The sequence below is a fragment of the Merops nubicus genome, unplaced genomic scaffold (genome assembly GCF_000691845.1).
Source record: "Merops nubicus isolate BGI_N331 unplaced genomic scaffold, ASM69184v1 scaffold20535, whole genome shotgun sequence".
In the NCBI taxonomy this organism is placed as follows: domain Eukaryota; kingdom Metazoa; phylum Chordata; class Aves; order Coraciiformes; family Meropidae; genus Merops; species Merops nubicus.
In genome coordinates this window covers 33,279-57,867 of record NW_008607876.1, presented here as the reverse complement: position 1 = coordinate 57,867, position 24,589 = coordinate 33,279, and the positions used below count along the sequence as shown (strand labels likewise).

Genomic DNA, 24,589 nt, shown 5'->3' with positions numbered 1-24,589 from the left:
AATATTTAGAGTTATGGTGACAGATTTAGAGATATTCTGTTTATTTTTTTTAAAGGAACATTTATGTTCCTTGCTGTTGCATGCTGAGTCATGTAAGCTAAGTAGTGGCTGAATCCTGCATAAATGGACTGTAGTGCCTACCTCACTTTATGGAGGGACACTTGTAGAATTAAAGCACCAACCAATAAAACCTGCATTATTTTTTGTACCATTCAGACATGCCTGAAGAAAACTAAAAATATCATTTGAAGTTGCTTCAGGTCTCAGGATGGTTAACCCAACTAGTCATTTTTCACCCGCAGATATATACTGAGCTCCTAGAAGTCTATATGAAAGAAAAAGAAAAAACAAAACAATACCCCAAAGTCGTCTTTCTGAAAAGATTTTGGGAGTTGGGTGACAACTGGGATCTTAAAGACCCTGCAGAAAGCATGCCTTCACAGAGGTTCTGTGCCTTAGTTACCAGTACAACTGATCCCTATAATGTAATGACTGCACAGGCATGTCCAACTGTAGCTCAATAAAATCTGCAGTAGAAAAGTAGAATGTCATTTTTTGGTGTTGCAGTAAATGATACATAGCAGTGGGAGTGTACTTTGAGATTTGCTGTTCACTGAAGCAGGATCAGTGAGTTCTCATGGGCAAGGCCAGGCAATATGTTACATGCTATGTATTCATTCCTGAGCTATGCTGACCTACCCGTGCCTTCAACCAGGAAGGTTTAACTAAGATAGCAATCCTAGGTCTCTTTCTTCACTGAAGGGCAAAACAAAACCTAAAAACCCCTTCCAACAGTAAATTATACATTTATAATACAGCAGACATTTAGCGCCTCCACCAATTACAGCTACACATTAATTATCTGCCCCTTTGTTTCCTGGTACTAATATCCCAATTATATTTGACAGATTATACTGAATGCTGCTACTGGCACACAAAAAGCTTTTGAAATGTGTTCACTTCTACTGTATCTGCATCTGCTAGTTTTTCCACATTTTGCCCAAGACATTTTTATGGTATTGGCCAGACTTAAGCTGCTCTTAATATCCAGAGAAAAACATTAGAATTACTGAAGTCTGCAATAAATTTCTGAACTGCTTTCTTTTGTTAGTGAAAAAGCACACTTTCTTCATTTGATTTATTACGACAAAAATCAAATGAAATCTCCAGGTATTCCTTAGATCAGACATATGCAATTTGTTATAAAAAATCTACTTATCACACTTTTGCACTGCGCTCTGTTGATGTAACTGTAAAATCAACTCAACCATGTTATTACTTCTTGTATATAACCCACAATCTCACAGTGATCACACTAGTAGGTGGCTGAATTTTAGTGCTGGAGAGTGACAAAACTGTTTATTAAATACTAAATTTAATGTTCCCTTGGATATGAACGATATGAAAACACAGCTACTCAACAGTTCATAACAGTCCCTGATAGAGGGTTGTATTTCTCTGCGCTGCTGCTTTCAGAATGGAAAAAACTTTACTAATGAAGCATCAGCCTATGTGCTACTGCAAAAGAAACAATAAGCAACGAGACTTTACTCATTGGTAGGAATGGTTACTCATCACTCATTGGTACTCCAGCAGTTACCTTTGAAAAATTTAGGATAATGGACCTTTCTCCTTTCTTTAGGGAGACTGAAGCAATGCATTTTGATTAGATAATAAATGCTGTGGGGAAACCATGGCAGTGACAGATTGCAGAAGAACAGAACACTGACTAAGGATAACATCTTGAGCCTTCTGCAGCTATGCTTACATCTGTTCTTGGCCTACAGAGGAGTTCTAATACAGCTTGACTGCCAGGTTGAGACTAGTAACCATGGCAGCTATATTTTAATGTCATCTTTAAACATGATCTCCTAAGGCATCCTTACAGACAAGTTGGGATATCCTGTCTAGACAGATGGACAGCTAGATAGGTGAAAACCTGAATGGACGATCATGTTCAAAGGGAAGGGGTTATTGGTCTGTGTACTCTACTGGGTGACACATTATAAGTGGAGTTCCTCAGGTGTCTGCTTAATATCTGTATTAACAATTTGGAGGACACAGAATGGGTGATGCAAGTGACTTGCTCCAGAGCAGGACACTGATATGGTACAGGCATAGGCTGGCAGAACTTTGTGAAATTTGATGGGGACTGATTGGCTGGGGTGCATCTTGGATGAAAAGGACTTGGGGGTCCAGGTGAGCAGTGAGCCAAGCATGGGTCTACATCACACAGAGGCAGCAGTGAAGACTAACAGAAAACTGGCCTGTATCAGCAAGAATCTAGTCCATTGACAGAGGGAAATGATTCTTCCTGTTTACTCTGCACTCAGACTCTCCGAGGAATACTCTGTCCATGATGGGCCCTGGACTGCAATAAAGATGTTGATAAACTGGAGCAAAGCCAGTGGAAGGCCTCCATTATGGTTGTGAGCTGAAGTACATGACCTGTGAGAAAAGGCTGAGGGAATTGGTCTTGTCTAGTTTGGAGAAGAGACGTCTTCAGGGGACCCACCAGCACCCTTCTGATATCTGTTGAAAAGATACCTCTTTACTGAGATGTGAGGTTGGAAAACAATACATGGTAGGAAGACAGGTTCCCAAAGCTGTTGTCATCAGCAATCTGCTCTGAATTCAGTGTTAATCCTGCTGTGTGGGAGGCTGGACCAGGTGACCTCTATTTCACCAGGTCAAAAATAAAGAAAACAACTTACCAACCAAAACTACAAGCCTGTATTTGTCATTAGGTTGTCGTCTATATTTTGCAACTTCTTCATATGTTGGGATATCTGCTGTATCATACTGATCACTCTTCTTGCACTCATACATAGATTTGTTTGTTTTTTTATCTTTTCTGCTAAGACGAAAGCTTCTTCTAAATCCGGCTGCAATAAGAACAGGATTTTTTCAAAGTAAGAAATTAATTCTTCTTAAAACGTCTGAAAACAGTGTCTTCCAAACATTTGAGGATTGGTGCACGGAATAAAAAATGTATTATATTTTTAACAAGTCAGGTCATTAGAACAATATTTTCCTGCAGTTTTAAACTATAATGGGTTCCTATAAAAACTGCAAAATTATGATTGCCAATAAAAATTTAACAGTTACAACAACAAGCTGTATAATATAATTACGGTAAGTTGTTAACATATTTAGATTATTTGAGTATCTTATGCACTAGCAAATATACATAAAGAAATTCATGCAATCTGGACTTTCATAACACACTTAATGCACATCTATTCAATCACCTTCAGACAGACATCAAATGCAACAGATAGTAGAAACATATCTGAGGTTGAAAGAGTTAATGAGAATTAGTTACTTGAAAAATTAATTTTTTTTTTTGTGCTCAGCTCCATTCCGATAGCATAAAAAGGTGCACAAAACCTTTCCCAAAGATGTTTAAAAGTAAAACCAAACACTGTTAGATAAATTCCAAAACACTAAGAAAGATCTGAGACAATACAGTACCCATATTATGAATATGTTAGCATTAAATTAAAAGTTAATATTCCTGTTAAATTTGCATTTACAATTGCATCAACAGTGCCTATCTAGAAGATTGGCAATTTCACACAGCTTTTAAATACTCTTCAAAGGAGGTAATCACGGGCACTTTCAAGCAGAACAGAACAAAAAAACCTACACTGTATATTAAAACGGAACTTACTGTTCCATTAATGATTACCTTACTGTTTTCCAAATAAATCCTTGGCATTGCGTCGTATTACATTTTACTGGTATCTTTACTGCATCACTTTTGTTATAGAAGGAACTACAGGAAGGACTGCAAAGCTAATTTCATTATTTGGGGGCAATAAAGTAGACCACATACTACATTTTCTGTATTGGAAAAATCCCAGCATCTTTTTTCCCCCCTAGAACATTTCATAGTGCAGTAAACATGTAAACTTTTGGTGGCCCCAGATTTTTTAGCAATATGTTTTCATAAACCTGTAATAGCACTTATGTTTAGATGTTAGAGAAGTAATCATAATAGGATTTTTTTTTCTTCAGAGGTCCTATCTGGAAAATTCAAGACAGTTCTCTAAACATCGAGAATGAGATCTGAAGTGAAATCCTAGAAGGCTTAGTTACAGGCTTAGCATTTTACACACGCATAGTTCCACTTAGCATAAATCTTTGCAGAAGCTGGATCACAAAGGATGTTAACCAAGTTATTTTACTGATATGAGCCCCCATACCTATGGGAATCTACAACATATGCATACACAAAAAAGAAGAAAAATGTCTTTGAGAATACAGTGATGTTGACTGTATTCTTATATTCTAAATAAGAGTCAGGAAAATAAAAACTGATGAAAAAGGTGAAGAGCTAGCATCCAACAGAAAAGGCTGATGACATTTTCAAGAGCTACAGTATTGTCTAGACTGAGAAGGGCATAGCCAAGGAAATGGGACCAAAATATGAGATATGAAAACATAATGAAATCAATTCAGTTATGTTATTTTATTATTTAAGAACCGACACTGAAGTGACTGCAGTCAGAAAAGCCTTGTTGGGAGTGCTAATAGCTGTGAGCTTACACACCCAAGAGAGGGCTGGGAGACCTTGTCTGCTCTAAGATGAAGTCTGTCATGACATGAGGATGTTTTCTTGCTACACAACTACACCTAACTGCATAGCTATATAAAGAAAGGTTAAAAGTAACATTACCAATGCAGACACGTGAAGTGAGTTACAAGTTTCCCAAGGCTTCATCTAAAAGACTCCAGATTTAAACAAACAAACAAAAAACCGGTTGCCCTAAAAGCAAGCTGAGCATTTCTCAGATTTTTTTTGTGTATAAATCATCTTTGGGGAAGGTGGGGAGGATGGGAATGGCAGGGTTGAAGAAAGAAAGAAAGAGCAATTCTTCACCATTTGCTACTGAATGGTTTGCAGAATAAAGTGCTTTGTCACTAAAGCCAGAAACCATGTATCTGGAAAAGATAAAAAGTGAGGGAAGTGATCAAATGAAGCTAAACCAACTATCTCTGTTCCAGCTTGGTGTCAACCCTACCAATACCAAGAGCTTTGTGCCTCTGAGTATTTGTCTCAGAGTGCCATTAGCAACAGCTTCTTAACCTTGTCTTACAGGTTGCTTAAGGGAACATATTTGAATATTTGTTCTACAAAATATTCATATCAACTCAGTTTCTGCTGTTAGATTTTAGTACGACGATTTGTAACTTGTTCCTCTTCTCTCCACCCACTTTATTTAGATTCCACGACAAAGGTGGTGGGTTATTTAAGAATTTTCATTCCTTTTTCTCTTATAAAGGGGGGGGGGGAAATTTTTATTTTATTTTTTTTTAATCAAAAAGAACATCTTTCAATGCTGTCTTCAGGCTGATTTGTCCCTTGTCACTTTTACAGGCTGCATATAAAGCATCACAAAGACTCATGTGTTAGGATTCTATGGCTAACATGGGTTTACTTGATTAAAATATTTTATATTTCTGTGATTGAAACTCTCTGGTAAAATGGAAATAGTAATATTGTCCTATATATTAAGAAGGTTCAACAACAAGTTCAGCTAGGACTTGGACATTATAGAAAAGCTATTATATTAACTAAAAAGAATGAATACATGAGCTGGAGATATGAAGCATATTTCCAGTATGTTTGATTTTTCTACAGTGTGCTGGTAAAGACACTCTGTAAAACTACTGAATATTAAAAAATCTGTGATACACTGATGGCTTTGCCGCTTTAAGACTATGGTCAATTTGAAAGTTGTTTTAACTGTTTGTCAGAGCCCATTTGATAGCCCTATACAGAAACCCAAAAAAGCTTGCTTTGAGCAGCTTTCAAAACCAAGGGGAACATACAGTTTGGAGAAGAAGGATGAGCCTGTTTCAAATATATCCAACAATTTTATGACACTGCTACTGCATTCCTGGAAACATGATTCTTCTTCTCTCACATCTGCCATTATATGTCCTCACATACGTGGCTTCACTTTACTGTGAGCTTCAGAAGCTATTTTATAAAGAATTATTAATAAATATTTTCTATTGAACTCTGCATTTATAATTGCATTATATGTCCGGCAGCTAGGACAATGCAAAAAGATTAAGCTGAACTGAAACAACATTGTACTTGTATGGAATAAAAACATTTATGAACAAGCAAAAAATATTCTGCTAATATTTGCATATTTTACAGTTTAGGAAAGACGAAAAACAAACTTCTTATATAAAAAAAACAATAAAGCATTATGAAAAATATAGTGAAAATCACTATGGAAAAACAAAACTAATACTGATATGCAATAGAAAAATAAAGTTTCTATAAAATGATTAAGCTTAAAAGTAAATTCCTATAAAGAACAAAGGAAAAAAACATTGCTTGCCCAGAACATTTAATAACATAAACCTTGATGAATATGCAAGGAGCTGCAGGCTACACTGTCTGTGGAATATGGGTATCGGCAAAGATTAACCTCAGCTGCCAAGTATGCAGACTATAAAATAAAAGGGGAAAATTCTGTCACTAAAGCAACATAAAATTCTGAACCTAGAGAAGCTTGCACCAGATCACTGGTTTCAGCTACATGACTAGAAGCTTACTGAACACACATACCCATAAACTACTGCTGGAATGTAGCAGATTTGATGAAATAAGAACAGCCTCTGGAAAGAAAGTATGAAGAACAAATGTTCTCAAACTACAGATGTCTCCAAACCTTATAACACTTCTCAACATGAAATAAAAATCAAAAGCTACTACTAATAAACTTAATTAAGGCCTAACAACAATCCAAGAGAAACAACTTACATCTCTAAGAAAAAGAACAAAAAGAAACCCTAGCAGAAAACTGCAATTATTCTTTTAACCAGTGGCCATATACATTTGGTCATCTCAGAACAACATCCCTCATTTTAAATAGAGAAATCCACTTGGACCTTACACAGAAAACCAAACTGAAAATAGGCAATGCATGAAACATTCTCCCTTAAACTATTTTAAAAGGATGCCGATGTTAAAAGCTGTGCTTATTTAGATTTAATTACATAATGGTAAAGAAGAAGTGAACAAAAGATTGTGACTATGTTGTCTGAATTTAAATCCAAATATATTCATGCAAGTTTACTTAAATTCAGAGAAATTACACCAACAGGAAATATTATAATTTAAATTCATGTATGCTTCATAAAGTCACCAGTAAAGCCACAAAACACTATAAAGCACTCACACGTGCTTTTGTTAATTTTCATTCATTAAAACAAGTGCTTAAATATGTGTTTAAATTATTGATATACTTCAATGAATTTAGTCTAATCTTACATAATTTAGAGTGAACAAATGCTGTTTAATTACAAATGAACCTAGAAATACTTTTTGAATTCATATTACTGACAAAAATAAGCTTGTTACCATCATCATTATCTAGTTTGTATGAATGCAATATTTTTACTAGATATTTCTGGATTTTTTTTTCCCCAAATACTGGGATTTTTTTATACTGGCTCATATACCAAGTATTTCTATTGTTACAAGTAACTGCATAAACACAGAGCAGACTTCTTACTCTGCTTGCTTCTGGACTGATTCCCAGCTTGCACATTTAGACAGAGTTAATAAAAATTTAGATTATGTCTGGATTTTTAAGACAAAATTGAGAACAGTAAACAGATGATATTCATCGATATTTACTGTATGTTCATAAAGGTTCAAGTAACGTAACTAGAGTTTAAGCTTGGCTAAGGCAAACTCCTAATGTTCTCCCCAGCAATTCCTCAGGAAATTACTGCAGAAACATACAATACTATATTGTAACTTAAATATTAGAATTTGGTGAAAAATAATTAAATTTATGTGAGTCACTTTAGAGGGGAAGACTCAAAATTAATAGTAGCATAACCATGGACATAAAAGACCTGATCCCAAATGGTACAGACATCCTGCTTTCTGAAAGCTTCTTATTCTGTTGCTCTTCACGACCAACTCATGTATGTCTAAAGGACTTGTCCTTTCCGAGAGTGTCAGATGTTTGCAGGGTATCCTGGTTCACAGATTGAAAAGCCAACAAATTCAGAGTTCTAAACCCATAACAAGCCATAAAATCAACAGAAAATGTATTAATTGATATTAGAATTCTTGTAGTTCACTTTATGTGATAACACATTGTCAGAAACAGCATGAAACAGGACTTACTCTTTTTTGTTTCAGGAGATAACTGGTCTATCTATACTTTGAAAACCATTCCTAGAATTTAGGCACACAAACAATTTACCATACTTCAACTTACCTCATACTAACTCTCCGTACGTGTGAACGCATACAAGGTTATACAGGCCAACTCCTCCATCAGCAGGCAAGCCAATTCAGACTACACTGCTCTTGTAACAGGTTACAGCATATGGACAGGCAGTTATGCAGGTGTCACTAAAACACTCTGGACTTGCGGGCATGGCAACGTTTTAGTGACAATGTTTTAGGTTTTGTTTTTATTATAATATGTTTAATCAAAATTTTATGTTTTAATAATGAATAGACTTGCCTAGACATTCTTAGGCTGCTTAGTAATGAAGAAATGCCATAAATGTCTATCAGCTTTCAAGTATGTGCACATTCAGAAAAACGGAGATATTCAGGATTCAGTTCAAAAAAAAGTACCGTAAAATGTAGGCTGTTCTCAAAAATGAGATATATTTCTTTTCCCACTCTCCCAAAAAGCAATAGCCAGGGAAAAAAATATCTTTGAAGGCCTTCATTACCCTTGGGATTGAAGGAATATACACCTAATCCAGTAGAAGAGAAGCAGGCCTCCTCTCCAAAGCAGGACGGTGGCTTTAACAGTTATATATGGTATTTGCTCCCATGGACCTAACAGAGGGTTTATAAAATGTCTTTGCCTATTAATCCTTTACCTTATACACTATTCAAGTTGTACACCTTGCACAGCACATAGGTAAGAGTTTTGTGTCCTCCCTGGAGCTGATCAGCAAGTTTTGTTCAAATTATTACACCTTAGCCAGTGGCATTTGTGCAGCCCAGGAAGTTATTCCACAGCAGTTTGGTCCTCGAGAAAATACAATTGAAAAATAATTTAGGAAAGAAGCAACCCTAAATGTTTATGAAGACGATTTGGTTGCTTCTTGTTTGTGAAAAAAGATGACACTGGAGTGCACAAGACAGTCTGAACTACAAATCACTGTTTCCTGTTACCGTATACAAAAGAATGACTACATCATCTTTCAAAAGCCTGCATGCTTGATTGTAAGATAGGATAATTTTTAATGACCAATTCCTAGTGAAGAGCTCCAAGAAACCTCTAATTTCTAAACCAAATAGCTAATTATTCAGAACCATTGATTATACTTACATCCTTAGCCCCAAACTGGTCCTAACTTTAGACAAGTCTTTTTCTCCCTGTTGTTCTGTCTCCTCTCTGACATCTCACTTCCAACAGCATAGACCCAGCATGAGAAGGCTGAAGGTACTATCTCTGGACTGATGGCAGACCTCCACTGCATGGAAGCTTTCAAGAGATAAACCAGACCTTCACTGCATGGAAGCTTTCAAGAGATAAACCACTGCCTGAAATGTACATTAGTTCTCCAGTAGATATCCTAAAGTTTTGCCTAAATAAGCTACACCCATCTTGAATATTTGTTCTTTGCATCTAGGACAACACTAGCTTCCTTCCTCAAGACAACTCCCTCCTAGATGATCAAGCCTTTTTGGTAACTCTAGGCCAAAACGTTCAGTGAAAAGGGCTATAGCATGAAGAAAAGGTGGATTCTGTTTTGCCACCTTCATTCCCAAAGCAGCAGCCCACTAAGAATTCATACACTCTGTGTTTTCAGACAGAAAGAAAAGATTCAAGGTGGAAAGCATCTCTCCTGTTTCAAAGATGATTTGATAAGGAAAATGCAGTTCATCTGGAATCACACCAAAAGTATAATTTTTCAAGCATATGGTAATCTCTCAATACAATTACAATTTGTAATGGTTTGAAAACAAACCAGCAAGAGACTCCAAGTCAGAAATACAATTTAATAAGAAAAAAAAAAAAAATAAAATAAAAGCAATAATACAAAGGATAACCACAGACAGAGTCAGAATACAACCTGATACTCTGTAGTTAGGGTGGTGGTAGCAGTCCAGATGAAACAGTGGTCTCGTAGAAAAGATCTGGTAGCTCTTGTCCTCTGGAAATCCAGTGGGTAAGGCCCCCCGTGCTGTACTGAACCCCAGTTTATATCCAGGTGGGAGCACTTGGCTCCTCCCCCTGGGTGGAGCATCTCACAATGGGTTGATATCAGTCTATGAGTCATACAGTGGGTCCTTGATGGTCCATTTAACAGAAATAGCTCCTGGGGGGAGCTCTGTATGAGTCATGGGGCGAGACATGGATGGGCCCATTAACAGGGAGGAGGACTCCTGCTGGGTGGAAAAGGTGTTAACATCTCCCCTGACCTTGAACTTCTTTCCTTATCTGTTATAGCCTGGGGTGTGAGGTCTGTCCTGGGCAGCTGCTACCCATGATTTTCTTAACAGCCCATGAGCACTGACATAGAGAGTATAGAATATACAGTTTTGGTTCTACCCACATAAGGATAAACTGGTCCCAGCCCCTGTAACCATGACACAATTCAACAGTAATTTTCTAACAAAGGTAATAAGATTGTTTTCAGCATGATCAGATGACCACTAGTTCCACAAATATGTGATGAAATTATACCTCATTAAGGTTTTGGAAGAAGGTCAAAGTTCTTTCAGTTATATAGGTTGTGTGTTCCTGATGTAGTTTTAAATACCACATTTAAAAACAGTACAGTGCAATATGAAAACCATCTCTAATTTACAGTACTGGTGTAGGGCATTTCAGTGAGCCCAGTGGCTTGGATGTATTACAGCACTTTGACAAGTTTCTTCCCATTCCTCTTGTAGTAGGTGGATGAAAGCCTTGGGAAAAGGGCTTGTTGCCACAAAATCCACTACAGCCAGCCTTCAGCTGGCAGAAATTCTGGACAGTTTCAACTAAAATATATTTACATAGCTTTTAAAATGGCACAAATGAAAAAGTTGAAACATATCATGGAACATTCACCTTTTTTAAATGTTACTTTTGTTTGAAATTTGGAATCTTGAAGCTGAAGCCAGAGGACTGCTTTCTCCTCCTCTTCCCCCCTCCCCACAATGATACATTGAGCTCCGTCTAGCTTTAAAGCTAAATTTAAGTTATTGAGTTATTACAACTTATTTTATTTTGTAATGTGGAAAAAGAACTAGTGCCTGCAAATTTGCTTTGTGCTTTTACTGAATCCTCCCAAAATTATTAGATAGATGTACAAAGAAAGAAAATGTAAGCAAAACATGGATAAAACCTTGAAAGTGTCTTTAAAGATTTACTCACTTTTTACTATACAGTAACCTTTTTGTTTCATTACACACAATGCTTACTTAATGTACTTCGAAAGTCAATATTTTTTTTCCAAATTTATATAAAGATCTGACTTAAAAATCAAACTAGTGTTTTAGTAGCTTATGTTTAACCAGACAAAGGCATATCCTATATAAACCCTTTATGTCAAATCCAATGAGCCATTTTTAAAACCTTAATATTCATGCTTCTCTCATGCAGAGTAAAGACATTTGTATGCAGATTACCCCCAAAAGCAAAGTGAACACAGTACTTCCAGGGAAAAGAAACTGAAAGAAAGGAAGAAATTTTCCTTTGTAAGCAATTGCTCACCTAGATAGGATCCACTGTTGTAACCAGCACATTCAGCATCTTCTGGACGAAGGGTAAAAGCATACAGAGTAAGAGCCAAGAAATAAAGCAGAATAGTTAGCTCAGCAAAAAATACAGAAAAAAAGTTACTTTTAAAATGACAACTGTACAAAGCACAGCATTAAAAAGCCTTCAATAAGCCATTTTTGTAAAAACATAAAACAATATTTATTGTTTTATATTTTAGCTGGAGATATTATGGACTTTTGCAGCATGCACACTGATCTTTTTACCTTTTCAAGCAAAAATTGTGATGACGGCAAACATTCTAAAAAGAATTCTAACACTATTATTCACACTTTATCATTTAATAGAAAATACGATGCCACTTAAAAGAAAGTAAAATGTATTTGATGTAGATCAAGCTTTTTTTTTTTTTTGTAAATTATACATTATCAGACTTTAGCTTTAGGTTTTGGCTCACTGGATTAGACAGAAAGGTTTTTGATCAAAAACACATCCTCTTATTTGATATAAAATAGCTATAACGTATATTTTTACAAGCCAGAGGCCCTTTGATCAAAAGTATGAGCTACAATTTCTAATGCCTTTATAAACAAAGGCCTCAAGTTAAAAAAAAATAAAATACAAGAGATCAGCTGCTATTACTTTAACATATGCTGGAGGCATAACAGTAACCGGCTACACTCAGAGGGAAATCAGTAAAGTTGACACTACACGGATGAACTTTCTACCATCTTGGAGAAATACTTTGTCACTATTAATTAGAAATGCAAGACCTTTCATGGCCATGTAATTAAGTCAGAACCATCTGTTTCCATCACAGCTCACACAAGTTTTGCTAGTATTATTTTATCATACTACTTCTCTATACACATCTTCCAGAAGTTCAAGAGAGAGAAAGCTGTTTAAAACAATAGCTCAATTACTCATCTTTACATGAAGCAACTAGGAATATTCTCGTATTTTTACCTACAAGGTTATTCGATCTATTTGGTGGCAATATAAAAGTATTCTACATATAACATCTCTTAGAAATGTTGGACTATATTCAATTTAATTCTAAACACATGTTCTCTAAACAAAATTATTGGGCTATGCAGGGAAACTTTTGTACATGTACCTTCAATTTCCTCTGAGAAGCACAAAGGAAAAATAGGAAAGGAAATCATTAAATGGAGTGAACACATAACTTAAGAAAGAAAAGTTAAATTGAAGAATAAAAATGCACCTACCACACTCAACCGCTTCCTCATCTTAGAACAGCCAAAAAAATAAAGTATTATTGTTTAATACTTCATAAATAGGGAAAAATTTAGCTATGTAAGCTACTCTAAAATCCTCTTGATAGCACCTATTATATTGAGGCATATACTGACATACCGGAACTGAGTTTAACTTACATGTTGAACTTAAACTCAGTTAGAAAACAACCTAGAAAGATTTTGAAATATTATATGCACTTTAAATTTCCTATATGAGATTCTTTCACAATTTATTTGGTAGCAATGTTTTTATCCAATTGTCATGGAAGCTCTCTTTGGTATCAAATGCAAAGTTTATTAATTCCATTTAATCAGTCTTAACCTAGAATTCCCAAGAATCTCTACCATGAATATGATCTCAGTATTTTTCTGCACTTAGAGTAAGAGCTGCTACTGCCCTTGGAGCTGGGTGTTGGAGAGGTTTTTTTTTTGTATTGTTTTTTAACACCTACAGTTGCAGCTGGAAAAATGCTGAAAGGATTTATATGCTCTTGTCATTATATGGTAGTAATTTTTTTCTCTGACACTATCTTAATATAATAGATCTACTTAACGCTTTCTGCTCACCTACAGTAAGTCAGTAAATGGCCACCTTGATAGTGGAAAACATATTTTTACAATCATCTTTGGGCTTTTACAGGAAGCGAGATAAATATAATGAATTTTTGTTCACAAAGATATTGTATACTAAGATCTAGATTTATAGAGAGATTTTACAATCTACATTTCATTCAAATTTCCTTTGGAATCTGGATAAATATGCCTAAATTAGAAATACTTCAAAATGTTACATGAATCATGTCTATGCTCAGAATGCAAAGGAATTATTCATGGGTTTTTACAATTTTTTTTATGTGTAACTGATGTACCAAACAAAGGCTAGGTCAAAACTCTCCCACCTATCTGACTTCATGACATGGAAGAGGTTTTCCCATTTCATGTCATGAAATGGATACAAGAGTCTTTTCTACCAAGGGAAGAATACTATTTTGCAGAATCATCTCTCACTACCTTTTTTCTTGAGGACTTATGTTCTAAAATATTAATTTGGAAGATTTCTCTGAATACTACTAAAAGTTTATTTCTACACTCAAAGTGACCATGTGTTTTTAGTAGGCTGGAAAGTCCTCTAAGGTGAGAACTCAAGGGTGGTGAAACACTGGAACATGGTGGTAGATGCCCCATCCCTGGAAACATTCAAGGTCAGGTTGGATGAGGCTCTGAGCAATTTGGTCTAGTTGAAGGTGGCCCTGGTCACTGCATGAGGGTTGGACCAGATGACTTTGAAAGGTCCCTTCCAACCCAAATGATTCTGTGAAGAGTGCTGACAGTTTTGTGAGTTGAGAGTGAAAACGCTAGATCGTTTTTCCTCTCCTGACCTTAAAAGCTCCAGTTGCTGAAGTGACAAACACCCTAAAGCTGGACCTAGGATTGCAGGCTAGACTCCAGGTCTATTTCTTTCTATTTCTTTCTCCTTCACTGTGCTGAGAGACCTCTTATACTTCCTGATATTTATAACAAGTTTTTCCTATATTTCCATTTCTGTGACTTTCAATAGACAGAAATGTTTCTTCTGAAAACAAGTGATTAATGCTAAAAACCAGTTCACATCAATATGTATAAAAGGTCTCCTGAACTCAACAAAGTTATTTTACTAGTGACTGTACATTTTACAGTATTCTGTTTGGTATTTTATCATTGGAAACAGACAAGTGTTCATTTCCAAACAGGAAAGACTGGACTAGAAGAAAAAGAGGTCTGTACGTACACACAGGTACACACTCGCTCAACCCTGACCACTGCAGACTGTTGGAGGAGACCTGCAAGTGTGGGAGATGGTGGAGCTAACAGCAGCAGAGCTAGGAACAGCTGAAAAGAATCCAGGTTCTGGGCTACACCTCTAGGAAAGGGAACGGTCTTATCCATACTCAAAGACATTAGCATTCCCAGGTGAGCCAACTGATTAGAGAACACAAACCAAAAACATCAGTGTACAAGCTGAGGTTTAATGCTGAGAGAAAGTGAAGGACTTATGAACTTGTGTTTTGTTAAAAATCTGCTTTTATGGATATGTTCAGATACATGCCTAAAGTTCCAAAGTTTAGAGACATGGAAAACTGGGGTAGACCTCAGGCCAATAGAGTTTCACTAAATTGAAGTGGGGAGAGAAAGGAAATAGAGATATTTACCTAAAAGGAACAAACAAGAGACTAAAAGAGGACAGACTAAAGAGGAGGAAATATGATGACAAATAGGAAAACAAAAGCAGTAACAAAATAAAAAAACAATCAAACCCATAAGGCAACATGGAGCAAACAAAACAATGAGAAAATAAGAAATACAATAAATTAAAGGTAGTGTGGTAAGAAAGGAGAGGAAGTTACAAAGAAAATAGTCATGGGATAAGCTTGTGAAACCACAAAGCAATACCAAGACATAAATGGGAAAAAAGAAACAGGAAACACAAGTGCAATGGAAGCTTAGGAAGTAGGTGTTTTTATTCATTTTAGAAAGATTTCAGGATAGCCATTATGCTAAACTATAACAATGCAAAACAGTAACACATGCACTGTATTTTACACATACATGTATGTATTTTAACTGAAATAAATATTAAGATTTGGTTTTGGGGACCTCACCTAAATTATACTATTTATGAAGTTCAAAACCAGCACCACTCCAGGAACTTCCTCAGCTTTTGGAACAGTCCAGCACCAGATTAAAATTTTTAGCTTTTGCTGACTTTCAACTATATTTCCATCAAAAAATCTTACTTAACTGTTTCTCAGTCTAAAATTAGATCCAGCACCTCTGTTCTAGTTTCTTATCACAAGTAAATTATGCTATCCCTTAAATTCCATTTCACTCTATTCAGCAAGAATTTCCGGCATACAATGAAGTCCGTTACAGTGAATATATTAAACACACTTGATGTTTTAGTGATGAACAGCCCAACACAGCAATCGCCAAAAGATAACATACCTTCATGCTATAGGAAATTTAAGTTGATCTAATTTAGTCCTCTCATAACATCATCAGATAACAGTATCTCTACCAAGATAATTTGAAAAATGAAGGATAATCTTATGGTGAAGGACAGAGCAAGAATTTAAGAGATCTGTGTCCACTTCTGTCTCACGTGACCTTGACTCAAATGCCATCCAGCTTCAGGTTTCCTTAATTTCTCTGTGGTAGCAGGAAGTTAATATTTATTTGTAAGGACAGGAGACTTCTGGACAAAGATGATAATGTGCTAATTTAACTCTATAGGTCTGGTTTATTTTTTTGTTTTTACTCATAACTACCTGCAGGTGAGCAATCAAGTTTCAAATCTGAACACAGAAAAATACTGAGAAGAAAGAGAGAGTTAAGATTGTGCAGCAACTATAAAACGCAAAAGAGCCCTACTATACGTTTATCCTAAATGTTTGGTCTTCAAATACAAGTGGTACAAAGCATTCATTCTTTTAGCCTGCTTAAATTCTTTTGTTGGCAGAACATGATCTTCAATTCACAAGCCACTCATCTACGGATAAACTGGGTTACATCTTGTTTGAATGAACACCATTTGGCTGCAGTTAAATATTTCCTCTTGCTCATACAATGCCAATCACATATGGTAAATCAAAATTGAAAGTAAAATGGGTTTTAAGTCCTAGAAAAGCTATATGATGATGGTTTCGCCACAGTATTTACATTTAGCATTAAATATACAGAACAAACGTATTTTCATGAAACAGACATCTCTGAACAGCTCTGTCATATATGCCACATACGTATTTATATATAACTATACACACAGGATATACACATACACATATGCATGTACTGCACAAGTTAACAGAAGGTACAGGCTACACTAGTATAAAATATAATGTTACCAGTAATTTTCATACCAGAGACAACACAAATATAACAAGAATAAACACAGTAACTGCTGTGAAAGCGAAATTATGCTGAAGGAATATTATGTCTTGGTCGATTATTCTAGTTTATAACCTCAGAACAGCAAGTTATTTGGTTGTTATTCAAAGAAATTTACTTTTTTTTTTTTTTTCTCTCAAAAACCCAGGTGAGTAAGTTAAAAAATGCAAGAATGACCATGGGGTTTGGCAATGACTACTACAGTCAGAGCATGAGTAGATCTTGTATCCAAGTCAAGAACTGGAAGCTAGTAAACAAAATAAGTCTTCCCTGTACCGAGTCTCACTCCTAATTGGCCAGGATGCAGTGAGAGGAGAACTCACAGGGCTTAACTCTGGCTACAATGCTGTACCCAAGCTCAGTTGACCTCCTAAAGCCAGGAACGCTGTTAAGTGTTATTGAGGTGAGCAGGTTTCTGTGGAGCTGGCATTCAGCAGTAGCTCACAAGCTCAGACAGGCCCAGGCAGACTGCATGCAGCTAGATGCACCTCCACTGTACCTCCCTCCATTCCCACAGAGCTCACTCACACCTCATGCCAGGTACACTCCACGTTCATCATCCCACCACGTGGAGGGTTAGTCCTACACACAATCTCATGCATCTCTGTTCCTTTACTTTCATTCCATTCTCCTATTTTCATTTCTATGCTGCTTTTTCTTATATCTTCTTCTAGTATCATTTTCCCATAATATTAATGCACAGCTGCACTGCTTTTTGCCAAAAAGTCATTGCTACTAAGTATTGGGGAAAAATGCTGAAAATGCTTGAGAGGTTTGTTATCCCTCCATTGTTTCTGCACTAACCCAGAGCCTGGGAAGTAGCACTATCCATTTTACCAGTGGGTCAGCATATCTAACTGCTACTTATCTCATGCTTTTTAAACCTACCAAGTATTAATGTTGAACTTACTGAGTTTTTCTACCAATAATAACAAAACAGGTCAGAGTTCCTAGTAAACTTTGCAATCACTGTTTCAGAAACTTTAACAAAACAAATACATTAGCACTTGATTTAAATGCAATCATGAAACAACTAAGCTATAGTGCAAATCATGACTATAGTAATGGTCTTGTGTGATACTTTTAATTGCATTAATCTAATAATTTCAGAACCCCTCTGTTTTGCCTAATGGGGTTTATGGGCAGCTTTTGTCCATTTGTTCTTCCATTGCCCTTGTTGAAGTACTTTCTCTCCTTTTCTTCATCCACAATACACAATTTCACTTCCCTGCTTTTCCTTGTATTTCTTTGTTCCTACTTTTTCTGCAACCTTCTCTCAATGTAAAACCATATCTTGTCAGCATAGGTTCCACCTATATTATCAATGGCCTTCGACCTTATTCCCAGAGAGCCCCAGACTAGGCACCTTCTCCATTTGCAAATGAAAAAGAGTGAGTTCACTTACCTTTCAATATGGAGCATACAGGGTTTTACCCCCTTCTCCAGTATACACATGACCTATTAAAGGTTTTTCACTTTAGTGCAATGTCAGAATTATTCTGCTTTGTCTTTCAGGAAAATGGCTAAATGCCGGGAGAGGAGTGTGTATGTGCCTTCCATAAAGCAAAAGTATTTCCTTGTACTTATATTAACTGTAAACACAGACAACAGCTAACTGGGCTATTAAAACCAAAACTAAGAATTGGCATTTCCATTATAAACTGATCCTTTTAGTAATTTAGAACTAGGATGCATTTCTGTTTTTTCCACTGCAAATAATTCTTGCTGAAAAAATTCTATGGAAGGTATCCTCTACTCTTTCCTCAATATATGTATACATGCAAGAATCTCCAGAAAAGCCCTTTTTATTTTGCTTCCAAATTTATGAAATGCAGATATGTGCACAGATTAACAACTTTACACAACATGCACTGCTATGCTGAAAAGAGTTAAAAATGCAAAATGGGAAATGGAAAGAAGGTTTCCCAAAAGTAATCCAATCTAGCTTCTTGCAGGTTTTGAAAAGAATTTAATTATTAAAGTAAATCCTGATAGATGTTGATGTTATTGTAAATGCAGTTATTGACTGTGTTTCAGAGAGCTCATTTTCTAGAACAATACAGCAGTTATTTCCAGTTCCAGAACTGTCTTGAGAAGAGACAAAAAAAAAGAAGTTGTAGGATACTTCTTGTATGTTATATAATTTTGACTAAATTTTAGATTAATTTTTGAGTAGAAGGACACTACCACCCTGGAAGCCCACCTAAGAAACCAGAGCTGACTCACATTTTCTGGGTATCCAAGATAATAGAATATTTCTCCTTGATTCTCCCTATTAAAACCAAAGGCATATACCTAGATTTCTTCCTCATTATAAAAGGTGGGATCCGTGCAACGAGCTGACTGAACAGAGCAGGCTGACATCCAGTGCTACTTACCACCTCTCAAGAAAGCTTCCTAGTGCAACTCCCAGTCCTGTCAGGAAAGGGACTTTTATTAGCAGCTCTGTTGAAGTCAACAGGTTTTCATCCTTGGGAAGGTATAAGCATATCAGCTAGCAAATTACCCTTTCCCTCCAAACTAAGGAAATTCAGGCCATATGATTGGACAGGGTCAGCTGCAATAGCAAGCAACCTCTCCATATACACCTAGTTCAGGAAGATCTACAGAGTATGTTTCCCCAACTACTCTTCCAAACATTGGAGAACCCTGTATTAAGCTGAAGGTCTGTAGTACAGGATTAAAAAGGAATCAGAAGAAATTTCTTTTCATCACTAATTTCCCACTCTCTTACATGGGAACTTCTTAAAGAAAACTTTAGAGGACAATAATCAGTGGGCCACAATACAGAAGAGGGACAACAAAAATTCAAACAAAACAAATGAGACCCAGAAGTCCTTTCCAATTTTCTGTTCTCTGTGTCACTTTCCTTACATGTTTCTGATACCAGCAGTATGCTGTTTGTTCAGCTGAGCAATGCACAATTTTCCAGCATCTCCCAGTTTTGGCAAGGTGACTGCTGTGCACGAATACAGACATGGCCTCCACATGTGACAGCTTCACTGCCATGCTTGGTAACATGAAAAAGCTTCCTAACTTTAGAAAGATCACAAGGGAGAGTGAGGAGTTTCCCAGCTTACACGAAATCTTCTTGAAAAGCCAAGCAAGTGGAAGGTTTTCCCGAGAGCAACTCGAGCAACATCCTAGTCACAACATATTTTTCTATAGCTGAATTCTGGTCCTTAAAATGTCTCCTCTATGAATTACTAAATTTCCTGCCAGCACTAAATATGTTTAATATTTGAATGAAGGGATGGACCACTACTCAGAACAGTACTTCCCCTCTTCCCACAGAAATCTGGCAGATGCAGCAGCAGATTGTCCTAAGAAATGGGGAAGATGGAAAAGGACAAATCTGCATCACTCTGCAGTCTCTCCTCATTCAAGAGGCACCACTGCTTCCTACACGGTATTTAGACTGACCTTGCTTTGTTTAAAGAAAGTCTGAAGGAGAACTACCATAGGCATACTGCTTGACTCTATGGCTCTGTCATGTTTGAAAGGAAAGGGAAGGAAGAGAGGAACTCTTCTCCCTCATGTAAGCTAGTTCAGGCACTATACAGTAATAGAGATTGTGCTGTGGGTCTTCTTTGGGTTGCAATTTTGGCAATTCCCAATCAAGTTCAGGCTGCCTGTTTGGAAGGGTGAGATGCATCTTGTAAAACCTTTCACTTGAAGGTCACTTAAAAGATGCAGTCCATTACAAAAGTAATCATGCAGTGTTGCTGCAGCAGCTGATTTACCTCTTCAAAAGCACCAGTGCCACCTTAATTGAAGGCTCTTGTTGAGGGTATTATCCAGATTCAAGAACAGTGGGCAGAGAGAAATAGCTATACCCTGGGATCAGACACTTTTCCAAAACTGGGGCAGAGCAACTTGACCTAGAACCTAGAAAAACAACAGATTTACTACAAGCTGGAGGAGGTCCTTTTTGTTTCCATTATCTATGTAAATTAGAAAAGCCATAATGCAATCATATAGTTTGTTATTGTAATTACAAAGCTAATCAAGGGCATTAGGGAACTCAATCAAACAGTGAAATGGAATGAAAGATAGAAAATGCAGATTATTAGAAAACTAACAGTAGTTGTCAAACTTCAGAACACAAAAGCCACAGCAAGAAGTTAGGAAAATTGCAATAGAAAAGTCAGTGAAAAGTTTTACAGTTAAAAGCATTTAGTTTCGCCCATAGTGTGCCAGCATCCACTGTTTGCCATCGTGTCCATACTTTCTGTTCTAATGCTAAAGAATGAAAGATGGCTGGAAATTTTAGACCACTTTCTGAATATTTCTGGCTGAACTCACAAATATGTTTGTATTTAAGATTTAGATCCTACTGAAGCATGATAGTTTCTTACATTGTACTCACTTTGTTGTGAGCCTGTACAACTGAAAGAAATAACAGGTCAAGTAAAATATGCAGTAATACTTAAAACAGATGTTGATGTAAATTCCAGTGGAAAGAAAATATTTGTTTTGATGTATGTGCTTTCTTAGAGCTTATTTTTCTTATATTGTGGAACTACTGTATTTGAAAAGATATTATTAAGAATTAATTTGTTCAAAAAACTCTAAAAAGTGGTTCTGTGAAAGCCTGACAAAGAATTGAATATCCTGACTTTTAAAACTTTTTGCTGGTTCATGGGACACAAAAAAAATCACCAGCAATATGGAGGAGAGAAGGAGAGATTATCTGACCTTTTATCTCACTCACAGTATAAATTTCTCTGTATCGATGCTGTCCAAATTATATAAACTGTTGAGCCAATTCTTGTACTATTTCAATAGGAAAAGAACACTCTTCAACCTTTGTAATATTATATATCAAAACATTAATTTGACTCAGTGCTTCAAAAACAAAGCTAGAGTTGGGAAAAATTGTTAGCTGCTTTTAAAGGCTTTAATTTGAGCTCTTATATTTATGTTCCTACTGATACAATGCAATCGAGAAGCTATTGTGCCCAGGAGAAATGCATCCTGTAGTCACAGGGCTGAAACAAACGCTGTTTTACAAGGTCAGAGATCTGGAGTATGATTTCTGTTCCAGGTTAACAGACTTACATGATTTTCTGTTGGAAATTTTCAATGGCTGAATCTGCACTTCTGGTCTTCTTAGTGCAAATCTCCTATAAAATGGGAGGTGGTAGGGGAAAGACACAAACTCCTCAGTTTTCACCACAAGTTTGGGATTAATAAACACTTAAAAAATAAGACTATTGCAAAATATCCAGAGGATTTTATAAGAAATTAACTTAAAACAATACAATTATTCACAATCTAAAAAAATTAAATCCTCATATTTTTGTAAGCTCTTCAAAACTTGCTGCAGTTCTTATTCTTACATAGTACATCAGTGTGAGTACACATACTGAGGTGCTATTTTCCATATGTTTTTTCTGTCAATCTGGATCGTTGTTACGCTATCAGTTTTTGTCATTATTGATTCTAGTCAGACAAATAAAGAAATCCAAAGTATTTCAGCAACAGGTTTCCAAGTTCAGTTGTCTCATTGCAAATGCAGGTTTATCATATCCATGTAATCTATGAGCATTACACATGACAACTATGCTAACTTCACAGCCTGGCAAATAAGTGTCTTCTCTTACTACAAAAATAACGAAACTACGCTTCTCAGTAGCTCACCTCTCCTGGAAATGCTTTGAAGGGATCAAGCCTGCTCTGGGATTGGCATCACCTTCGTGTTTGGCCTGCCACCAGGTTGCATCATCCTGGCTCATGATCTGAAGTATATCTCCTTTTCTGAAAGCAAGTCCAGCTTCTTTACAAGGAATTGCTTTATCCTCATTAGGATCATAGTCAAACAGGGCTCTGAGAAACATCTGGAAGAAACCATGTTTTATCTTTAGAATCAAAATATTAAATGTAATCCAAAGGTATCTCCCTTTTTTGCTTTTACTGTTCAAAACCATTGAAGTATTGTAAAGCAATAAACATTTGCTGCTGTAAAATATCCTTATGGATGTCTAACATCAGAAGTTCATATAGGAGTGTTAAATTCACTGCTTCTGCAACTGCAATCCCAATGCAGTAAAAGCTCTATGAACCAAGACAAACAGGATTTTGCAGGTGAACTGTGTGCCCATATGGGAAACAGAAGAGAAGATACTTTTGAACCAAGGTGCTACCAAGTATCTTCTACCCAACCTATGATGGAAGAAAAGGAGTTGTTGGAAGCAAGCCAGGTCCTCCAAGACAACCAGAGATTACCTATGTCAACTTCATGGCTATAGATTTAGGGCTTAAGAACCATGTTACATCTACTTGTAAATCCAGCATGTGAGTATTGAAGCGTACAGTGCACTACACATTGTCATATTAGAAAAACTGAGTCTGGAGGTATATTTCACATTCTTCATTCTGTCATCCAAGCAAACAATATATGTCCTCAGCACAAAAGTTACCACAGTAGCTTCTGAAATACTCTTGCCTACCTTGCCTTCCTTCACTGGCATTTCTTCCTTCACGCTAGGTATAATTTTAAACGTAATTGCTCCTTGAGACTGAGCCTGGTGAATATTTAAAAAGAAAATGCAATGAGAAATAAGCTGTAAGTTTCAAAGCAATTTTAAAAGAAAAAGAAATCCAAGTTAATTTAAAAATACTCATATATAATGAATCTATACTCTCCCAAGCATGACTGATGTAGTTTAACAGCTTCACCATACCAAACTTTGCATTGTAAAGATTAAAATACCCACTTGAAATGCTTGGGTTTATTTCCTTCACTGGTGGGCACAGATAGACTGATAAGAACTGGGACCTGCATGTTTCAGAGGTCCCAATTCTGCACTGAAAGCAGGAGCAAATGCTACAGCTGAAATGCATGCATACTAAAGACAACTGCTGGACTCCTGGCACACTTTGGACATCCCTGGAAAAATGCAAATAACATTTCATTTTTCCCCCCAAAATGATAGAAAAATTCAAACAGGCTTATGCCATATTTATCATATAAAACTATTAGGGGGGAATTTATTCTTTTGGCAACTTCGAGAAACTAGAAAAGAAAAACATATTTGAATGGACTACGTGTACTAAATGGAAAAAAAGCCTTCCACTATAAATCTTAAAACAAGTTAGCCATCAACAACCACCTCATCCATTCATTTTTCCCTATATCCCACTTAAAGCATGTCTGGCTGCATTTTACTTATTAACCACTATATATTCCCAGTGCCTCAGTGACATTTTGCTATTGAAGGAAGTGCTAATCAGCTGGAGCCTCTGCTACTATTGCATGCAGCCGACAAGTTTCATAAAACTAGCAGAGTGCAACAGCCAGCCAACGATTTAAGCAAAATGGAAACAGGTCTGTCCACTACCAAGCGAGACATACTTCTGCCGGCGTGTCTGCGATCCAAGAGCTCACTGTTCGACAGGCAGCAGCCAAGCTCTTATTCCACCAGCCACAGGGCTGGAATCAATAATTCTGCTACTCCTGAAATAAGCCGTAACTAGCTTTTGATGTTTATACTGTACCTCAAGGAGGTAAATGAGGAAATTGTTCACACCTTTTCTAGCACTATTGTGTTTCTACAGATTTTAACATATTAATTTTTGCAGGAAAATATGTTTCTGTCGGGAACACAGAACCACAAAGCAAGTATGAATATTAGCAGGCTAACACCTGAAATTAATCATCTCGGCTATTGAACCAAAACTGAG

At 36.5% G+C, this 24,589-nt stretch overlaps 1 protein-coding gene across 1 annotated transcript in view; it reads right to left on the bottom strand.

Annotated features, from left to right (window-relative positions):
* The window catches only part of MPP7 (membrane protein, palmitoylated 7 (MAGUK p55 subfamily member 7)), a gene marked incomplete at its 5' end in the record, with an annotated part of 60,444 nt that overhangs the window by 8,869 nt on the left and 26,986 nt on the right, over window positions 1–24,589 (bottom strand). Inside the window, 4 exons of the mRNA XM_008940115.1 lie at window positions 2,715–2,885; window positions 21,965–22,029; window positions 22,547–22,743; window positions 23,356–23,430. Coding sequence (XP_008938363.1) covers window positions 2,715–2,885; window positions 21,965–22,029; window positions 22,547–22,743; window positions 23,356–23,430 — 508 coding nt within the window. The remainder of the gene's footprint in view (window positions 1–2,714; window positions 2,886–21,964; window positions 22,030–22,546; window positions 22,744–23,355; window positions 23,431–24,589) is intronic.